The sequence below is a fragment of the Octodon degus genome, unplaced genomic scaffold (genome assembly GCF_000260255.1).
Source record: "Octodon degus isolate 3935 unplaced genomic scaffold, OctDeg1.0 scaffold00160, whole genome shotgun sequence".
Taxonomy (NCBI): Eukaryota; Metazoa; Chordata; class Mammalia; order Rodentia; family Octodontidae; genus Octodon; species Octodon degus.
Window position 1 is genome coordinate 6,631,076 of NW_004524736.1, and position 20,407 is coordinate 6,651,482.

The 20,407-nt window shown below is 41.4% G+C and overlaps 2 protein-coding genes across 2 annotated transcripts; one reads left to right on the forward strand and one right to left on the reverse strand.

The window, feature by feature from the left end:
• Positions 1–4,530: 4,530 nt before the first annotated feature.
• On the forward strand, positions 4,531–16,846 carry Mest. Its single transcript, XM_004642760.2, has 12 exons — positions 4,531–4,808; positions 7,645–7,799; positions 9,555–9,634; positions 10,046–10,123; positions 10,244–10,380; positions 10,513–10,571; positions 11,986–12,026; positions 12,906–12,976; positions 13,187–13,288; positions 14,280–14,356; positions 15,519–15,582; positions 16,444–16,846. Exons 1-12 carry the CDS (start codon positions 4,783–4,785, stop codon positions 16,559–16,561), a joined length of 1,008 nt encoding a protein of 335 aa, XP_004642817.1. The 5' UTR covers positions 4,531–4,782; the 3' UTR covers positions 16,562–16,846.
• A 928-nt stretch (positions 16,847–17,774) lies between these two features.
• On the reverse strand, positions 17,775–20,197 carry Copg2 (coatomer protein complex subunit gamma 2). Its single transcript, XM_004642763.3, has 4 exons — positions 20,098–20,197; positions 19,145–19,283; positions 18,767–18,865; positions 17,775–18,320 (listed from the first exon to the last, which is right to left on the reverse strand). The coding sequence occupies exons 1-4, from the start codon at positions 20,170–20,172 to the stop codon at positions 18,190–18,192; spliced, it is 444 nt and encodes a 147-aa protein (XP_004642820.1). The 5' UTR covers positions 20,173–20,197; the 3' UTR covers positions 17,775–18,189.
• Positions 20,198–20,407: the final 210 nt, after the last annotated feature.

Sequence of the window (20,407 nt, forward strand, 5' to 3'; positions counted from 1 at the left end):
AGAGTTGGGTGTTGTGGCCTTTCTTTCCCAGGCAGCTAGGAAGAAATTCCGAGTACGCTGGAAAGAAAGTAGTGTTAAGCAATTAGAATCCTTTAACCTGTTGAGCAAGGAGATGGCCCAAGGTGAGGAATTAGGTGGACGGTCGACCCGCGTTGGATTGAGGGCTGTGTGCAGTAGTGCGGAGAAGCTGCGTAAAGACAGCCACAAGTGCCCAGTGATACTCCAACGACTACAGTACCTGTACTTTGAGTTTGTTTTATGTGATTAAGAGATTCAGCTCTGTTGCTTCCCTTCTCTACCATTTATCTTTGGGACTTTTTGCTGCAAAGTTGCTTTTTTTTTTTTTTTTTTATCCCCAAAGTGAACCCTAACAGGAAAGGAAAACATTAGAAACAATATATATGTTGGTTAAATTTGGTCAAGAAAGAGATTGATGTGATTTTATTGATTTAATTTATTGAGTTTGTCTTTCAGTGCGAAGCAGCCTGCTTTACAAACCGTTCTGGGCTGGGAGACACACCTAGGGAAGAGTTGAGTAGTAGATTTGTTGCGGAGGGGGGTGTCCAGGCCCTGCAACCAAATTCCAGTACCTTTCTGAGCCTATTTCTGTCAGGTGAGAAAATACCTTAGAAGTCATTCATTCCACCATGTATGCAGAGCTAGCATACCTGCCACAGGGTTACCCAGCACCTAACGACAGAGAACTTGTTATGTACCAGAATGGCACAGCAACCCAATTCCTCTAGACATCCCTCTTGGAAAATTCTTTATGTTGAATCTACATCTGTTTCTCTACAGTTTGCCATCGTTGGAGCTGTACAGAATGTTGAATACTGCTTCCACAAATATTTGAGGACTGCTAATACATTTCCTTCTTCTACTCACTCTACAAGGCTCCTTTTCTTCCAACTAAACATGCCTGTTATTTCAAACAGGGAAGCAGTGTGGGGCAGTGGAAAGAAGGCCGGCTTTGGAGCCAGATTCATCTGCCTTCCATTCCCACTCCCTTCACACAGTAACATTTAGTACTCTGAGCTACTGTGTCTTTTTCTCTGAGATATGTGAAAAGAAATAGTCATCTAGCCAAACTTACTTGAGGATTACAGACAAACTGGGTGACGAACTATGTTCATAGTTGGAGCTTAAAGTATGAGAGCTTCAGTGGCATGATTTCCACTCATTTTTAGTTGACCTCTGCACATGCTGCTGTTTATGTATCTCTTAGTACTTTCTCTATAGAGTAGAATAAAATTTATTTTCTTTTTATTTTTTGCAGAACCGGGGATTGAACTCAGGCCCTTGCGCTTGCCAGGGAAGCGCTTATTCCACTGAACCATCTCCCCAGCTAGAGTAGAATAAAATACTCTGTGAGGTCTAACTAGCAGAATAGTGAAGGATTAGCTTTTTCTGGGTATTTCTCTATAGTCTGCAGTCACAGTAAATTTTTTTAGAACTGTCTCACACTGACTCAGTAAATTTTTTGTCAATGGAAAACCTGAGTTCTTAGAGTGTTACCAACTTTCTCCAGTCCTGAGCTTTTAACATTTTTTTTTTGAACCTATAATTACAGCTCCTAAAAATGGCAGTCCCAGTGTTCTACTATGTTGTCTTCACAATTATTCTTGCATTTGTCATATTCTGGGTCTCAGGATTAAAAAAATTCAATTATTGAGTCTAGGGTGCCAGCCCAGCTGATCTCCTGCTGTTGTGAATCAGTGAGATGGTAAATGCTGAGATTTCTGTGCTAAGTTTTGCACAGATCTGAGCTCTTTTTGTTATATACATCTGTGTTAGAATTGCGATGTCTGATAAGCTGCAGTCTGAGGAAATTTTGCTGCATGTGATGTCAGCCAAGGACAATATTCGGAGGAACTGAAAGAGTTCCCTAAGCCAATGGGGAACTTTGCATTTATGTATGGCTATATGTTTTATCAGATACTCTCAGGAGGAGATCCTTTCCTCAGGAAGCCAGGCACAGTTAGACGATTACTTATCTCAGGCCAAGGAGATGGCTCAGTGGAATAATCGCTTCCCTGGCAAGTGCGGGAGCTTGAGTTCAATCCCCGCTTCCGCAAAAAAAAAAAAGAAAAAAAAAACTTATCTTTGGCTCCTGGGGCATTATGGTTTCTTCCAGGCAGGACTTCTGAAAGCATTAACTGGGCTGATCTGTCACATGATCTGTTTTTCCCATTCCTTGCCTTTGTACCAGAGCTGATTGTAAACTGGAAGGCTTCCTTTACTTAAACAAATTCTGCGTTCCTAATGCCTATTTCAACCTCCATCCCTCTTTCTGCAAGGAAGTTTTCCCTACTTAATGCTGAGGACCTCTCCTAAGAGCCAGACTTGAAATTGGTATTGTTTTGAAGAGCTTTCCCCCACCCTCTCCCTTTTCCTCAGGTGTTTAAATAGTTTCTCCCTGAAGTCTTATCTACTTGTTCCATATAAGTACATTTGTTTGTGGTCTTCAAAATATGATCATTTTGGGGGCATTAAGTCCATTAATTAGAAAATTATCTTCATCTTGTATGCTGGGCCCTCTGACCTGGTGAAAATGAGTGTGAAATTTTTGTGGGACTCAAAGGTTCCATTGACAATAAGTATCAAAAATATATAATACCAAGGCTTTTGTCAACAGTTTAAAAAATAGGAATGCCTTAACAGTGTTGAAAGGACCAATTTAAATTTCTTAAGTAATTCAGTCTTTAAAAGGTAGCAGTAGCCAGTTAATACAGGTGGTGATCCTCGATTTATAAAGGGAGTAATTATATTTTAAGTGATCAATTAAAGTTTCAGTGTTAAATCCATCTGCATTTCTTTAAGACAAATTCCAGATTCCTTACGATAAACTCCTCTTTCTAGGCTAATTGTTTTGCCTGTTGGTGTCCAAAAAGAGGCGATTTCCCTCAAGGTTTTGCGGTCTAGAGCCTCCAGTGCTTTGCAAATGCCGACCCCTCTGGCTGGAATGTTCTTTGTCTCTCTGGTAAATGTCTATTCATTATTCAATATATCCCTTCCCCCTCCCCTTAATTACTTCCTCCCCTATAGCCCTCAAATTCTTGTACTTATTCATTCAGTATTTGTTAGGGGCCTGTATTGTGACCGGCACTGTGGCAGGCTTTGAGGATACAAAAGGTGAATAATACTTAGACTCGGCTGTTGAGGGCCTTATGTGTTGGGAGGAGGAGGATTTGTCACAAAATGTTACTGAGAAATAAAAATAATTTTTTAAAAATTTAAGTGTCGCTATACATCCAGATGCCATCTTTCTCTGGTGTGGGTCTTTTCTCATTCATTTTGTACATCCTCACCCTGGGCTCTTAGCATACTGGATGGTGCTAGGCAAGCATTTGTTTCTTGACCTCCTCCATTGGACCTTGGGAAAAGTATCCCCAGTACTCCGTCACATGCTCTGATGACACGCTCTTAGGTGATGGCTTCTGCAGTGGGTGGCCCTAAGCTCCTGGTCGGTACATAGATGCCCCGGGGCACAGTTAACCAGGCAGTTGGCCTTCTGTAGAATTGTGCCAGACTGTACTTATGGACTGTGGAGCCACAGAACTGCCGAGGGGTGGAAAAGAAGCCTGCAGCGCCCCTGCTGGAACAGTCACGACAGGGCCCAGGCCTCGCACGCGGTTATTAAAATTTCAATGAACAGCCTGAAAATGCACACAGTGATGTCCTATACTTTTGAAGGCGTATTAGAAGTCCTTTAAAAGGATTATAGATTTTTAAAAAATGACTTCTTTCCTACACCTTTAGGACCCTTGTGTTGGTCGCATCATACACAAATAAAGAGGGGCTTGCACTCCTGATGGTGCCGTGGGTACCGTGCCTTGCAGGACGGGTGCTGCGGTGGCCTGCAGCATGCCGGCCACGTTGCGCTGCTGCAGAAAGAACGTGCCTGGCGCCTTGTGGTGGGCACAGTGATTGAAACCAGACTTTCTGCAACTTTGGTTTGCCTTGCTCTGAAGCAGTCATCCTGTGAATGTGTCCGCTAGCCCAGGGGAGGGTGCTGCAGAGCCTGTCCTTCCCTAGCTACATGTTTGCCCCTTGGTCGATACCATAGTTAGGGGCTTAGTCGGCTCTTTCGGTCGTGGGTATGTATAGATTTCAGCATCCGCGCTTCAGGCACAAAACAGGAGTTTCTACTCAGGTATGCTGCCTGGTTTTGCCCTAGGGCCCAGGAACCTGTGGGTGGTCTAAGGGAGTGTCGGGGTCTGCGGGCTCTGCCATCTTTACCCGAGGCGTGCCTCTGAGGAAGGATTTTGCACCAGAACCTTGAGCTCAGGGTTGGGGCCGGGGTCTCTGAAGGATCTGCAGGGTTGTGGTGGGGAGTTGTCCCCCCACCCCCCGAAAGTGCCGGTGAGTGGGGTGCCTCATTTCTCTGGTGGTAGGGCTGTAGGGAGGGGCGCTCTGCAGCGAGCGAGCGGGAGGGGCGCTGCTGCGGCGGTGGGCGGGTCAGGGGCGGGGCTGGGTGGGCTCTAAAAGTCGGCGCCCGCTAGCCCGGTGCTGCCGAGGCCACCGGCGCATTCCAGCGCGTTCCCGCGGGCAGCGGGCAACGGGCAGCCGGCAGCGTTGGCCTCATTGCTTCCTCTGCAGCAGCCTCGCGTCGCCATCTAGCAGAGTGCCGCATCCGAGCCCCAGGAACCGCTCACTGCCGCGGTTGCTCTGCGCGGACCCGCACGCTGTGCCCAGGCCACCCCTGAGCCTGCACTGCTGAGGGTGCCGTGGTGCACCCTGAGCGCCGCAATCCTGCGGAGGGCAGCATGGGATAATGCAGCCATGGTGCGCCGAGATCGTCTCCGCAGGTGGGTGCGGCCTCCAACGGGGTGCGAGGGGGTGTGGCTGGCCAGGACCGAGCCTTACGGCTTCACCCGGTGGCGAAAACCCCACCCGGTCGGTGGCAGCGGGGCTGGCTTGGAAGCGGAGTCGCTCCTGTCCTTGGTAAGGGGGGTGGACCCCAGTGTCCCTGGTTTAGGATTTTTAAACCCTGAATCTCCCAGGTGAGATTTAGGATTTTTAGATCACTGCCTCTCCCTTGCGTGTTTTCGGATCTCTAGACTGTAGTAATACTGTTCTACCTTTGTACAAACTGGGGCTTTTAGACCCCAGTTATTGCCGTGGTGTGATTTAGGATTTTTAGTCGCTAAATGGCTCTGGTGAGATATAGAATTTGTAAAGACCGGGTTATTGCCGCGTCGCGATTTCGGATTTCTAGACCCCAATGTAATTTAAGATTTTAAAACCCCGCTATTGCCGTGGGGTGATTTAATTCCTTGGTCGTTATCACCGTGTTGTGATTTAGAATTTCTAGCCGGAAACGCCCAGGTGGGATTTAGCATTTAACATGATTATCGCTGTGGCATGACCTAGGATTTCTAGAACTGACAGTGCCCTAGGAATTCAAGGAATTGCCGCGGCCAGATTTAGAATCTCAAGATGCGGGTATTGCCGCGGCACGGTATAAGCTTTCCAGACCCTGACCGCGCAGCGATACAGGACCGCAGAGGCGTACCTGGACCTTGCCGAGCTCTGGGCGCTCAGTCAGTATTCTTTGGATGTTACTAAGTGGAAGCGCGGAAGCGCAGGGGGAAGAGGGATGTGACCGAATTGTCATCACAGTGCTAGGAGGTCTTTGCTTTGGGTTAGATTTCCAAAGTATGCGTCGTTTCACAGCGATGCCGTCAGGTGGGCAGATTTGATGGTCTTGGATGAATATTTCCCAGTCCCTCATTTACAAGTGAAGAAATCAAGACTCAGAAAGGTTAATTTCCAATTTGTTACTGAAGTTTGCTGGATTCATATTCTTGAATTATGGCTCTATCAAATAATGGGGATTCAACCCAAAAATGTTTGTTTTGCCTACTGACTACCTGATTGATAAAACCCTGAAATGTTGTTGGAGCATTTTTACATGTTGGAACATGTAATTAAGACAAGAGAATGGCTCCTTGAAGGGTTGCGTCTTTGCTTTTTGGGAGTGAAAGAGGGGGGATGTGGTGGCTGTGCAGGAGCGGAGTGCGGGTGTCCGGTCCTTTGTTTTTTACACTCCCGCTAGCAGTATCACTGGAGGCCCCCTAATTTGCCGCCGTTGGAGACCATCGCTGGCTCTGCTGAGTCATTCATTGCACGTTCCGCTGCTAAGACCTGAAGGAGTGCTACTAGAGGCAACGTGAAAATGTATGAACGGAGACAGGACAGATAGTGCTAAGATAGTAACTAAAACCTAATGCTTTTCGTCATTTACCTTTCAAGGATCTATTGGGCTTTGGCCTTTTCCTATTTCAGGAAGCAAACTGTAATAAACATCAAGTTCCTGCATTTTTGAAATCATGTCTTGTATTATCTTAAAAGTAGAACTAGATTTTTGTGTCTACAGACAGATACTTTGGGAAATGGAATACATTGCCTTATAATCCTTAAGGCATGAATAGGGAGGCTGAGATTCTTCAAGGGGCATGGTTATATTACCACTGTGCGACTGTCAGTTTATTTTTATTTTTATTTTTTTTTAAAGCATTTTATGAGTTGGATTAGTTTGTATTGGGGGTTATGGCCAGATATCAGGTAATAGGATTGTAGGATGTGTCCACTAGGACTTTGGTAATTGATTTACTTTATTTGTAGTTATATTCTTGACATCTCTAATTCTAGTTTTGGGGAGTACTGTTTTATATTGGATGTTTGGAGAAAACTTCTGTTTTTTTCCTGGTGAGCATTAGAAGTCACAGATTAGCCAAAGGAAACTATTTCTAATTCATTTTTGACACTTGTAGTCAGTGTGGATGAACTGATTTTAATGGACCTTTGAAGTTCTGGGAATGGCAAGGGTAGGTGTGCAAACCAGTGCTTGTCTCTAGAGATAAAACCAATTCCAACACGTCAGGTATGAACCTAATTTGTGTGTGTGTGTGTGTGTGTGTGTGTATGTGTGTGTGTAGGTTCAGGAAGCAGATCCCATGAAATTAAATGGGAATTTCCTCAGCTTTCTGCTAAGAAAAGCAGAAATGTAATCAGCTTTCCAGACTTCTCAAAGAGATTAGATATTTGGGGTCAGGACAAAGCTGCTTACATTGGAATATACTCTGTAAGAGCTATCTTCTTGCTTGAATAGCCCTGTGCAGTTTCTCACCTTATTTCTACATAGTAGTGCTAAATAGGGCTTCACTTAGGCCAGAAGGTTGATAAATATTAAAAATTAGGAACCTCTTTGCTTAAGGATATGTGATATTTTAAATACACACAGGCTTAAGACACTAGTACCTTGCATGCACTTTAAATATTTTATTGGCGGTGGCTGCTGAGTAGGTGGTAGAATTTTGAGAGTAAATATGAAGGAAATTATTTTTTCCCTGGAAAAACTTGGTAAAAGCCATTGAAACCTTAGTGGGTATCAGAAAGCTCACAGGGAGAAGCTGGGGGAGGGGAGTAGAAATAATTGCATATTGAAATATCTTTCCCCTTAAAACTAGATTGGCAGCCAATGTGTGATTATCATAGCAGACAGAAGCAGTCACATTATTATTGTTAAGCTTTTTGGTATGGTCCTTATGGGGGACCACGTAGTCACTACATGGTTTCCCACTCCATGCTACCAATTCTGGTTGGCAGATGTGTCCAATACCCCTCACCTTTTCTCCACAGGATGAGGGAGTGGTGGGTCCAGGTGGGGCTCCTGGCTATGCCCCTGCTTGCCGCCTACTTGCACATCCCACCCCCTCAGCTCTCCCCTGCTCTGCATTCATGGAAGACTTCTGGCAAGTTTTTCACCTACAAGGGACTGCGCATCTTCTACCAAGGTAAGAACTGAGCACTGGAAGATCCTGAAGGCATGGGTCACTCAGGTCCTTGCTGACATACTTGTTTTGCACCCAGTGATAGGGGACAGTAGCTCCTTTTTATGAACTGTGATGGAAGGAATGGAGTATCTCCCCTTATTTGCTTGTGAGCAGGGAGATTCAGAAAGCTACTGGGAAGGTAGGGGGTAAAACCGAGATTACAATCTTGTGCACTTGACTTCCTAGTAAAAATATTTTTTTCCAGCCTAATATGTACTCAGATAGTGGTTTTCTCTTTTGAGCACCCCTAGTGTCAGGTAGCATGTATGATATTCAGAGATGGAACCATTGTTTCTCTCCCTCCCATCCCTGATTGCATTTTATTGAATTGTTATATGTTACCAAATGTGATTTAAATCTTTCAGTGTTGTACAAATTAATCTGTTAATGATAATTATTGACTATCAGATAATTATCATATGCCAGGCATTGAGTTACATTTTCAGCCTTCATTGTATCATTTAATCTTCACAACAATATTTGGAAATAGGTACCATTACATTTCATTTCATAGGTGAAGAAACTGACAAACAGATTGGAAAAGATTTCTTTTGGGCGGGGGTCAAGAGCAATAACGAAAAATGTTTGTCATAAACCGTTTTTCATTATTGCTCCTGACCTCCTCTCATTTGCTATGTCCAATAAATGTAAGTATGTAATTTTCTTTATGATGGTTGTTTGGTTTGTTTCCAGATTATCAATATTTGACATTGTATGGGTTCTTAAAAATAAAGTGCCTAATCTAAAGCATATAAAATTTTTAATGGGTCCCAATTAAACTATTTTTGAAAATTGTCTAACCAAATTTTTATGCTATTGGCAGTATATGAATGACTAGTTTTAATCCAATACTATTAACAAGCTATTTTTATCCTTTGGCTATCTTTAAAGCTATTTAATATTTCCAGGTTGTAATATACACTTAAAAATGTTTATATTGATTGACACTTTGTAGTTCAGAGAATTTTGCAGTTGTCTGAGCATTATGCTTTTGATGTTGGATTGGTTCTCTTCTGCTGAAGTAAGTACTAGATAAACAGCATAAACTAAGGTGCTCACTGGGAAAATCTGTGATACTGTAGAGAAATTTTGTGATAAATTAGTGATAAGGTATAAATCGTTTTTACCTTATATTGTGATTGTTTTTAACTTTCAAAGTTTGCTTTTTAGTATAAAAATCTAGGTGAAGGGGAGGAAGTGGCTTTCAAATTCTATAATATAAAGGGTATATGTTATTTACATTTTTTTGTATTTTAGTAAGGGTCTACAGGGTCTCACTACATAGATCGGATCAGATTCATAGTGATCCACCTGTGTTCAGCCTCTCAAAGAGCTGGGATTACAGGCACCTGCCACCACGCACAGTCTCAATCTCGCCATCTAAGCAACCCCTCCCATAGGTGGGGGCAGCACGACACATCGGGGATAGAACCCCGGCCCCTGTGCCTACTTGCAGGCTCTTTAATCTGCTGAACTGTTTGGCTGGCCCTCTACATTCTTAATATATAGATTCCAAAAAATTGCCTGTTTTTTATATATATTTTAATATATAGATTCAAAAGAGAAAGTGCCTAAAACAATAAACTTGTATTTTAAAAAGCAATAATCATGGTTAATGTCATTACTTTTATTCTTGTTTGTACTAGATTAGATTTTTAGCGTTTAAGATTATTTTTACAGGGAAATGGCCTAACTAATCTCTTTCCTTTTTCCCAGATTCTGTGGGTGTGGTCGGAAGCCCCGAGATAGTTGTGCTTTTACATGGCTTTCCAACTTCCAGCTATGATTGGTACAAGGTAATGTGATCAATTTCTAGATCCCACTATATCTTTAAAAAATACACAATCTAGGATTTTCTTGTCAGCATTAATAGAGCACATTTGAATTGTTTAATAACAGCATCAACGTTGAACCGTTTCTCATTTATGCTCCCAGAGTAGAGCAACTCTTTGGCAGCCCCGAAGGACCGCTGCCAAGTTAAAAATGCTGGTGTCTTGTCCTTGATAGAGATTTATTACTAGGAATCAAGCACTTGCCAAGAGAATTACCTGTGCGGACTGTCATGGCTTCATGAGGCTTTCGCTTTATTGTGTAGTTTGCTTATCCACATCTGCCCCTTTGAGATTGGGATGAAGCTTTTGCTGCTGGGGGTGAGTGGAGGGGCAGCACAGGAGCACAAAGTCGAAATCAACTTTTTTCCCTGACAGATTTGGGAAGGTCTGACCCTGAGGTTTCATCGAGTGATTGCCCTTGACTTCCTAGGCTTTGGCTTCAGTGACAAACCAGTAAGCAACAACTCTACTGGGCTGGTGCTGGGGGTGGGATATATGTGCGTGGAGTGGTTAGGTCAGCAGAGATCTGCAGTTGTGACTTTATCCTGTGTATCTGGCCTTTTTTTTCCTTAGAGACCACATCACTATTCCATATTTGAGCAAGCCAGTATTGTGGAGGCTCTTTTGCGGCATCTGGGGCTCCAGAACCGTAGAATCAACCTGTTGTCTCATGACTATGGAGATATTGTTGCTCAGGAGCTGCTTTATAGGTAAGTGAAGCCAGACTTCTGTTGCCCTAGCTTAGGATGCTGGGAAAACATCCCATTCTGGTCCTTTCCCTGGGGAGACTGTCTTCACTGCTATCTGCTCAACTACATGCGTTTCTCCATCCTCTTCTCCAGGTACAAGCAAAATCGCTCTGGTCGGCTTACCATAAAGAGTCTCTGTCTGTCAAATGGAGGTAATGGTCTTGGTGGTAGGTGGAATTGGGGTATAGTCTAGAAGGGCTGCCTCAGATGTTATGGGACAATAAATGATAACCTGATGATACCGTAAGCAGACAAAATAAAACTAGCTCTTTTGCCTTTCCTTTGTGCTGTGAACTGCTTTGATGGCCAAATGACATTTACAGATCTTTTTTCAGAATACGATTTTATTTTATTTTTTTAGGGGGAGAGGTTTATTGTTTGTTTGTTTTTTTTTGTTAAAAGCAGAAGGTTTTCTTTTTTTTTTGCTCCGAATGCCTTCAGGGCAGGTTTGGCTGGCTTGAGCTGTGGGGATCGAACCACAGCAACCTGAGCCTGACTGCTTTGTTGAAGCAGCCACTTAAAGAACTGAGCTAAGGGGCAGGCCCCCCCAAATACTGATTTTAGATATAGAAAATAAGACCAACGAGAGCACAAAGGAAAGTGATTATATTGAATGCAATCAATTAGAAGCTGCATGACAGCCATATTTTTTTTGTGTTTTTTTTTGCAATTAGACTTAATAGTGGGTATACTAAAGCTGATTAGGGGTACAAAGGCTGTTTTACTGTAAGAATTGCAGTGGGTTATGAAATAGGCTTTAGGACAGAAGGGCACAGGTGCTTCTGCTATGTGTGTAGTATTAGTATTCGATTCTTAAACTGTTAGATGTTAGGACCAAGTCTCAGAAATTAATGATCCTGGATTAGACTTTTTACAGGAGCTTGTTTTATTTTGTGTGCCCCTGACCACATAAGTGTCCACTGAGTGCCTTATGGGCAGCTTGGGAGAGGAGTCATAGTGCTCCTGTGTTTCTTCCACTGACTCTGGAATGGAAAAGGAAAAACTAGGTTTTTTTTTTTTTTAAAGATTTATAATTACTGAACAATTCCTGTGTTTGGAGACCAGATTAACACTGTGTTCTGAATTGAAAAGTGAGTCAGAGCCTCATAATCAGCATTGTATATGAAAATATAAATGATTTTTCCCATTTTTCTACCTTTAAAATGGGGAAGTAATTCTAGTGGGCCCTAATTTTCCCAGCGGAATTTGAAGTTGCTTGGTGAAGCAGTTATATGACACTACAGTGGCGTTTTGTTTAATCGGGATACACATGTGTACTGTCCATTATTGATGAAATACTGTCAAGGAGTACATGACTGTACTAAATTTTTATTTGTAAACCTGTTTTGGCAGTAAATATCTCAAAGGTGACATTGAATAAAGTCATTAGTCTCCAGTAATGGGTTTGCATTTGACCTAAGTTTTTTTTTTCTTTATGAGCAGAATATATTTATTGAGAGAAAGAAAGCTCCTGTCCAAGAGAGGGACAGGAGGGGGGCCCGAGCGGATAGTTCCCCCTTGACCTAAGTTTTGGTACATGACTAAAAGCAATTTCTTCTTCTAAAGGAATCTTTCCTGAGACTCACCGTCCTCTCCTGCTCCAAAAGGTTGGTCACTACTGAATACAGCCCAAGTTTTAAGATTTGTGCTGACATAAATAGACTTGGGACCTTTTAATGGCCATATCTGCTGTGATGGACCATAATTAAAATCTCCTTCCTTGTGAATTCACATTAATGGAGTTAATTTATCCCTGATTAGGCAAATAAAAGCAGTGGAAGCAGATCCTACATAAATTGAAAACTGATTAAAGTGCCTGCAAGCAGGCCCAGGGGCTGGGGGTTCATTCCCAGGCCTGCCCTGCTGGCCCCACCCCTAGGGCAAGCTGAGACTGCGATTGAGACTGGGAGTGGTGGCGCACGCCCAGTACTTGGAAGGCAATAAACAGGACAATCACTATGAGTTTGATCTAGAAGCAAGACCTTGAATACCCTGTAGACCCTTCCCTAAAATACAGAAAAAATAAAAATTGAAAACTACTTCTTTCATCTGAGGTTGAAAGATGAACAAGTTATTTGAAGAAACACTATTATGTAAAGACTTGTATCAGAAGCATTAAGTCAATAAATTGGGAACCTGGTCTAATATGGCCAACCCAGGAGGCTGGTACTCATAGTTTTGGGTATTTGGAAGACTAAGGCAGGAAGACTGCTTGAGCCCAAAAGTCTTGGAAATAAGTGCTCACTTCAGCAGCATATATACTACAAAAAATTAAGAATTAGAAACAGATTTATCTTCCATGAGAGAAGAATGTGGATCAGCAATACAGAAAGAAAACAAAAAAATCATCCTATGTACCAAAAGTTTCAGTAGATTTAGTTCACTACCCTTATTAGCTGCTCGTATGAATCCTTTTGACTTGGTGAACTGTCATCTTTCTCTGGATCCTTGATTTTTTTTTTTTTTTTTCCACTTATTACCTACAGCTACTCAAAGATGGAGGCGTGCTGTCACCCATCCTCACCAGGCTGATGAACTTCTTTGTATTCTCTCGAGGGTAAGTCACTACAAAAGACTAACTATGGCCTATGAATAATTGTTAACTCTGGGCCAAATCCTGAGGTTTTCAAGCAAAGCTTCTGCCCTTTTGCCAAGGAAGTTGTAGAAGGAATTCATAAATCAGCTAAGGGTCAGACCTTGTGACTGCTAAAGTCTTAGATTCTGAATTCTCCCCATATTTACCTTTTTGTATTTTGGACTTTTTCAGTCTCACCCCAGTCTTTGGACCATATACTCGGCCCTCTGAGAGTGAGCTGTGGGACATGTGGGCAGGGATCCGCAACAATGATGGGAACTTGGTCATAGACAGGTAAGAAGTAAGCCTTTGCTTTGGGTTTCAGAAAGGCTCTTTAGGAATTTGGATGAAGAAACAGGATTGCTTATTCTGCACCTAGTAGCTTGTTTCCTACCACAAGAAGGTTAGTTTAGGACTGTGAAGCAAATCCTAAATTTGTCAAGGGTCTGCGTTTTCCAAGAACAAAGATGTCATAGGCAGAGTCCCCTTATCTAAGTAATAAATTGCTGCAAATTCTGTCTGTAACTGACTTTGGCAAATCCTTCTTTGGACTCTGTTAGTACTAAGTGCTTTAAAATGTTCAATCTCTCTCTTTTTCTTTTTTTTTTTTGGCAGAACCGGATATTGAACTCAGGCCCTTAAGTGCTTATCCCACTGGGCTATCTCCCCGGCCACCCTAAAATGTTCAATTTCAATTGTGAAAGGACTCTAAATGTGGCCCTTAAGTACGAGGCTCTTCGTTTGCGTATCTTTTTCGTAGCAATAGGGAATGAGACAGAATTTCTCATATAAAGAATTGCTGTGCCTTGACTCAAATGACAACATGAGAATGTAGCTGTTCTCACTGAAGGGCCTAGAGATGGTGTTATCTGGAAGTCCTTGACTTAAGGCTCTGTCCTTTTACCAGATGGGTCAGTGTACCCTCCAGTTTTCACTGATGGCTTTGCTGGGAATTGTGCATTTAAGGGAGCCACTCCACCCCCCATGAAGTCCTCCAAGATTCATTTTACTATAGAAAACTGAAAAACAGCACTCTTAAAATCCTCTTATGAAAAGATTCATTTCTTGCTTATTGGATGCACAGAGCCCATTAAGGCTCACGGGGATAGTAGGTAGAACTGCCATAGTCACTTGGTGCTTAACACAAATGGATAAAGTGGGCTGTTCCAAAAATTCCAAGTTGCTTCTGGATTAAGATGTGTCTCTTGCAGCTTGTGTCAGGCTTTTGAGCCCTGCAGCAATAAAGATTTCTGGTTCTGCTCTTGCTGACTTACTGATCCTATAGCCTCTTGCAGTACATCAATCAGAGGAAGAAGTTTAGAAGACGCTGGGTGGGAGCACTTGCCTCTGTCACTGTTCCCAGTGAGTATCTTTATATTGCCTCTTGTTAGGAAACCTTAAAGAGTATGAAGTTAAAATAACTAGAATTCCTATCAACTCCAATTAGGGTTACTGGGTTTAGCAAATAAGAATATAAGACATGCATTTAAATCTGAAATTTAGCTAAACAACTACTTTTTAAAGTTTGATGGGCCAGGAATATAGCTCAATGGCTTAAGCACAGGCCTGGCAAATGCAAGGTACCAAGTTTGATCCCTGGTATTAAAAGAAAAAAATGTGTGCGGGTGTGTATATGTGTGTTGTGTGCTAACAAAAACTACTAGATTTTTTTGGGGGATCTGAAAGTCAGATTTCTTCAGACATCCTTTATTTCACTGCCAACCCTACTCCCAACATCTGGAAAGACCAGTGATGTATATGTAAGATGAAGTTTATAAAACACTGAAGGTTTTATTGTAAATGTAGTTCATATGCTGCTTTCTTTCATATAATCAGTGAATACCACATTAAATTATAAATTGCTGGACTGGAGACTGCTGAGATTACTAATCAGGAGCTTTTAAGTAGGCTGTGCTCATTCATCACATTTGTACAGATTTAAAAAGAAAAAAAAAAAAAAGGAATCAGTGCAGTGACTCCCACATAGTAGTTAGTGCTCAAGAAATTATTGGTTGGCCAGGTGCGGTGGTGTGGTACACACCTGTAGCACTTGGGAGGTTGACACAGGAGGATCAGCCTTTGAGATTTCAAAGCCAGTGGGGGTTACATAGTAAGCTCAAAGCCAGCCTGGACTACACAATAAGATCCTGTCTCAAAAAAGAAATATAAACAAAAATAAAAATAAATAAAGTTGGTTCTAACTGTAACTGAAGACACTTAAGGAATGATAGTATAGTATCTTGGGTTTATAGAAAAAGAATGTTGAAACTGGGGCTTATTCCTTTTGGTCCAAGGCACAGATGAGCTAAAAGAGGGGCCAAATGGTTCTATATAGGAGAAAATGGCCCAAATGAGCCAACTGGGGAACTTTCAACAGATCCTTATAGCTTAACTAATAATAGAAGCTAGGTTTTCTATCATTAAAAAAAAAAAAAAAGTACAGAAAGCACTCACCCATCCCAGACAAGCTAATTTAGGGTGGAGGTAGGACAGCTTAGTAAGTCACTTCTCTTCTCTTTCTCAGTTCATTTCATCTATGGGCCAATGGATCCTGTAAATCCCTATCCAGAGTTTTTGGAGCTGTACAGGTGAGTCTCTCTGAGGTCTTTGTTTTGTTACATAGCATTTCATCCTGACAAGAGTACACACAATTACTTTGTGAGAAATACTGGCACTGACCTCACTGGCTGCTCATCTAAGAGACATAAAATAAAAAGATGAGTTGGGAAATCTTCTCACATAAGTGCAAAGATGAAGTTCAGTTAAACATTATCTTAAATACCCTGTTTTCACTGTCATAGCTATATCATTTTCCTAGGTGTAGAGGTTAAAAAAAAAAAAAGCTAACACATTCACCCTAGGATGACAGTAGAGACCCTGTTTTAGTCTGACTACAAAAGTAGTTCATTGTTCTTACCAGAGCAGATTACAAGGAGACTGAAAAGAGTTCACTGTGGAAAGTTGTTATTCTTTATGGTTATTTTCTCCGGGTACTTACTTGCAAAGTGTCAGAATTTGAACTCTTGACTGTGCCACATAATTAAGTTCCATGCTTTCATGTGGCCTATTGTATACAACCCAGTAGTAAACACCTTACATAGAATTTTAAACACAATTTCCTCTCCTCTCCAACATTAAGGACATTCTTCCATTATCTTTGCTTGGGCTTTGAGTTGCTGAACTGCCTCTCTCTATGGAGCTGAATTTTGCATTGATGATTCGTGTACAAGTGTTATGTTTTCGAAAGTTGTTGTCAGATTATGAATCTAAGTGAAGTTGGCAAGTTTATCTGCCTAAGATAACTGCAATGTAGAAGGTGAATAAACCTTGTGTTGGTGGTTCCTTCCAATGTGGTATGTCCACAGGGGCATTTACTGGGGCTGTTCATTGGCTAATATCCTTCCCTGCTCCAGCCTCAAGTTCACCTACATGCTGTTCTCTTCCACTAGGAAAACACTGCCGCGGTCCACAGTGTCGATTCTGGATGACCACATTAGCCACTACCCACAGCTAGAGGATCCCATGGGCTTCTTGAATGCATATATGGGCTTCATCAACTCCTTCTGATATGGAAAGAGTAGCTTCCTTGTGTTACCTCCCTACTCCCATATCTGTTGTGTATTCCACTTAGGAAGAAATGCCCAAAAGAGGTCCTGGCTATCAAATACTATTCTCACAAAAATCCACTTTACTCACATCTGTCAACAGAACCCAGAAAAAATGTAGCCAAAGTTCTAAGGGTGACATAATAGCTCACCTCCTATTCCTCTGACATCTGATCAAGTGTGTGGACTTACCTTTGTCTTTGTATTAGGAAATGCTGGTGAGCACTGCTCACTGATTTAGAAAGACAGGCATTAGATCTTCTTTTGCATAGAAGGTTTGTGTACACTTCTGTAAACTGTTGTGAAATATATAGAAATGATAGCAGCTGGCCCAAGCCCAACTGGAATTCTGCAATGAAAGAATGAGCAGAAAGGGCCTGCTTTAACCTCTCTTTGAATGGCTTCATAGGCATATGTTTTTTTAAAGTCCTCTAAGTAGTAACACAGCGTAAGTGAGAGTGAGAATGAATCTTCCTTGTGATAACTTCAGATTTAGTTTCATCAACTGCTTTTCTAATTTTAGATATTTTGTTAAAACAGCTATTGGTTTAAATAATAGAGTATTCTGAGTATGCTTGTAGACTATGACTGCCTGTGCATGTGGTATATATTTACAAAGCATACTCAGCCAGCAGACTCTTACTCTGGCAGAGTAGAGAACCTTATTAAGAAAGTATAATTTCTTAATAAACTGAAGTAAGTCCACACTATTTATAGAATTTCCTACAATCACAGCCATGAAGGACCAATTGCATTCTATGCCAGAGATCCACTGTTATTAGCTGAAAAGACAATTCTAACAGCAGATAACAATCTGACTGCTCATACCTCATTGCTTTGGAAGCATATCCCTTCTGAGCTTACATGGAAGGGAGGGGACTGTATAGTTCAAGTTCCCATGCTGAATATCTATTAACCCCTCTTGTGATGATGGCTTAGATTCCATTGGCTGTCCCAGAGAGGCTTTCTCATATAGCTCAGCAATTCCTGTCCTTTATGGACAGGAAAGTTCCCAGACAATTAAGAACAAATTGTGAAAGACCTATAAACAAATGGTGCTGAGTACTTTTTTAAAGTCACAGTTTCACTGTCTTAGTCAAAGCAGGATTATTAAGTGATTAATTTTTTTTTAATTAGTAACTTCAAGTATAACAACTTTTAAACTGGAATAAGTGTTTATTTTCTATTAATAAAACAAATTGTGACAAAAGTGGATTCTGGCTCCCCCATTCCCCCACCCTCTGGGATAAAACTTTCCAACATTGTCAGGAGCTTTCACACATTATGTGAAAAAATGATGAAGTAAAGCAGCTGAAGTACAGGATAGCATTTGATTTTCAAGGTCATCCAAAGCTGCACTGTCATACAAAAGCTGACCAAATGAGAAAAATAAAAAAAAAATCAAACCAAACCAAGAAACACCAAAACCCATGCATAAGGACAGACATTTGCTTGATCTGCTGGCTCAGGGCCAAACATTTAATTTGCTTCTCCAAGTCATTAATCTTTAGGAGTGTGATTCTGGGGAATTCATGCCATTAGCCTAAAAGCCCACTGACAGTGAAGTGTGTCATCTTGCTCAGTATGAACTTATCCAACAGAAGCCAAGATAACATCTACAGGTGTACTCTCGTTGCTTCTGACAGTCACCTGCATGGTCACGCCATCTGCTAAGGCCAGCCTGGACCTCACCAATAAATCAAAGCCACCTCTGTATACACCTGAGAGAAAAAAGAAAAACCGTATTAAGAATTCACAATAAGCTCTGACAATGAAATCTATCAGGCTCTACCTATATCTCCTTTCTATTATTTTAGTTTAGCTTTTCTAGAAATTTGTGGGAACTGCACTATATATTTTAGCTTTAAAAAAAAAAAAAAATCTCATGAGACCGGGAATATAGAAGGTATTAAATTCTGATTTGAGTACTTAAAGGCAGTAGGGACAAGGGTGGGTAGCACTGATATCTGTGAGAGACTATGTCAGACCAGATATTCATCCTAAAAAAATAGCATCCAAAAGTAAATTACTCATTTTCACCAGGCTTCAACTTGTTACTTATGGAACAGGGTGACAGGACAACAGTAAGACATGGGACGCCCATTCGTATCCCTTATTACAGTGTACAACAAAACAGTATAAGGGAAATATGATAGAAGTCTCTTACCTGCTAGATAGAGCGAATGGGAATTCTTGTTCTCAGGTACTTTATCTGACCTCTCACAGGGCTGCATGCCCAGAAATGTGATGATGTTGTTGACAGCTTCTGTGTTGAGAAAGTTTATGCAACAGTATTAGAAAAGTTCAGCACTGAGATCTCCCTTTGTTACCCCTATGTCCTGGACGCTGTGGCAACAGGTACAGAGTATGTGTTGAGAGGCCACTGGCCTTGAAAATGGATGATTCAACCAAATGATTAAGATGGGTACCTTGTCTTTAAATAAATGACTTAGGATAGAGTTAATGAAAAAGTAGTTTTAGAATAACACATATGGCTTTATCCTGCTCTATTAAGACAGTACACTGGCAACACAACTGTTCTTACCTTCAAGCGTTTTGGTAGAGCTTAGGGCAAAGGTCTCCTCTTTCTCAAAGGTATCTCCCACCTCTTCCCAGGCAGCAGCAAAATTAGGCTTCAGTATCTTCTGAATGTGGTCAGACACAGTCACTTCAAGATCTTCCAGCTAGGGGGTAACAAGAAACAGGCATAAATAGAAGTCCTTTAAATACAGAATAAAGATAGAAGGAATTGATCATTTACCATTCCTAAATCCCTGCAGGGGTATGAAAAATTCTATTACCACAATAGTTTAAATGAAATAGTCTGGATACACTTAATGCTCTAGGCCTTAATAAGAAGAGTAAGCCAGGAAGATGGCTCAGTGGAATAAGCGCATCCCTGGCAAGCACAAGGGCCTGAGTTCAATCCCCAGTTCTGGCAAAAAAAAAAAAAAAAAAAGGACACCTAGGAAGAGACAAATTTATATCTGCACCTTTAACCCTAGGTGCATAGCTGTCATGTTGTCACATCTAGCCACTGAGTTTAGGCTACATAGTACTTTCTAAAATTCCTTTTAACTAACAGATTGATAAGTCTCTCCTTTCTGTAAAGATTTGCCAGTTCACAATCTGGCTGTATTATAAGCAAACTAAGGTTGTTGAAACAAAAACAGAACTACTCACTTCAAATAAAACTGATTTTATGTATTATAATCTTATAAAGAATTATGTATTTTCATCTTAAATATTCCTGTTACAATGGAAAATAAGGATGAGTTTCCTTCTCTGAATTGAATAAGAAGTAAAAATAGAAAATCTATTCTCTTTGGCATGGTGCAATCCTGTTATAGAGGAGGTTAGTCCATTTTCTCCTCAGTTGTAATCTGTTTGAGAAGAACAGAAAGCCATAAATTCATGTCCATTGTTCCAGAAGAATGCTCTCAAGGCAGATGTCTTAAGTGTTGGAAAGGTGTCGCTGTCTCTGCAGGGATGACTCACCACATACTCATCATCATACCCATCCTCATCTGGAACTCCAGTGTTAGGGTCACAGTCCCGGACTGTAAATTTCATGGTGCAGCTAAAGGTGCCTGCAACTGGAGGGGAAAGCAGGCAAGCCCATGTCAGAGGGTATCGTCAGCACAATGGTACCGTCATTAGAGGAAGCGCTACCTGTGCTTAGAACTGTGCTGCTCCACATTTTCAAATTAAACATTATTTTCTAGGTCAGTAGTTCTCAAAACTAGTTGCAAGCAGGTCAGAAAGACAGTCTCACAAAGTATAATGTTAAAATCTTTCTGTAATGTGG

Coding starts and splice junctions, on each gene's coding strand:
- Copg2 (XM_004642763.3), bottom strand. CDS start 20,172: ATGAAATTTACAGTCCGGGACTGTGACCCTAACACTGGAGTTCCAGAT. Junction 19,284..20,097: donor GGTATGATGATGAGTATGTG/GTGAGTCATCCC, acceptor GTTACCCCCTAG/CTGGAAGATCTTGAAGTGAC. Junction 18,321..18,766: donor CCATTCGCTCTATCTAGCAG/GTAAGAGACTTC, acceptor TTTTTCTCTCAG/GTGTATACAGAGGTGGCTTT.
- Mest (XM_004642760.2), top strand. CDS start 4,783: ATGGTGCGCCGAGATCGTCTCCGCAG. Junction 12,027..12,905: donor GTCCTCTCCTGCTCCAAAAG/GTTGGTCACTAC, acceptor TATTACCTACAG/CTACTCAAAGATGGAGGCGT. Junction 15,583..16,443: donor GAGTTTTTGGAGCTGTACAG/GTGAGTCTCTCT, acceptor CTCTTCCACTAG/GAAAACACTGCCGCGGTCCA.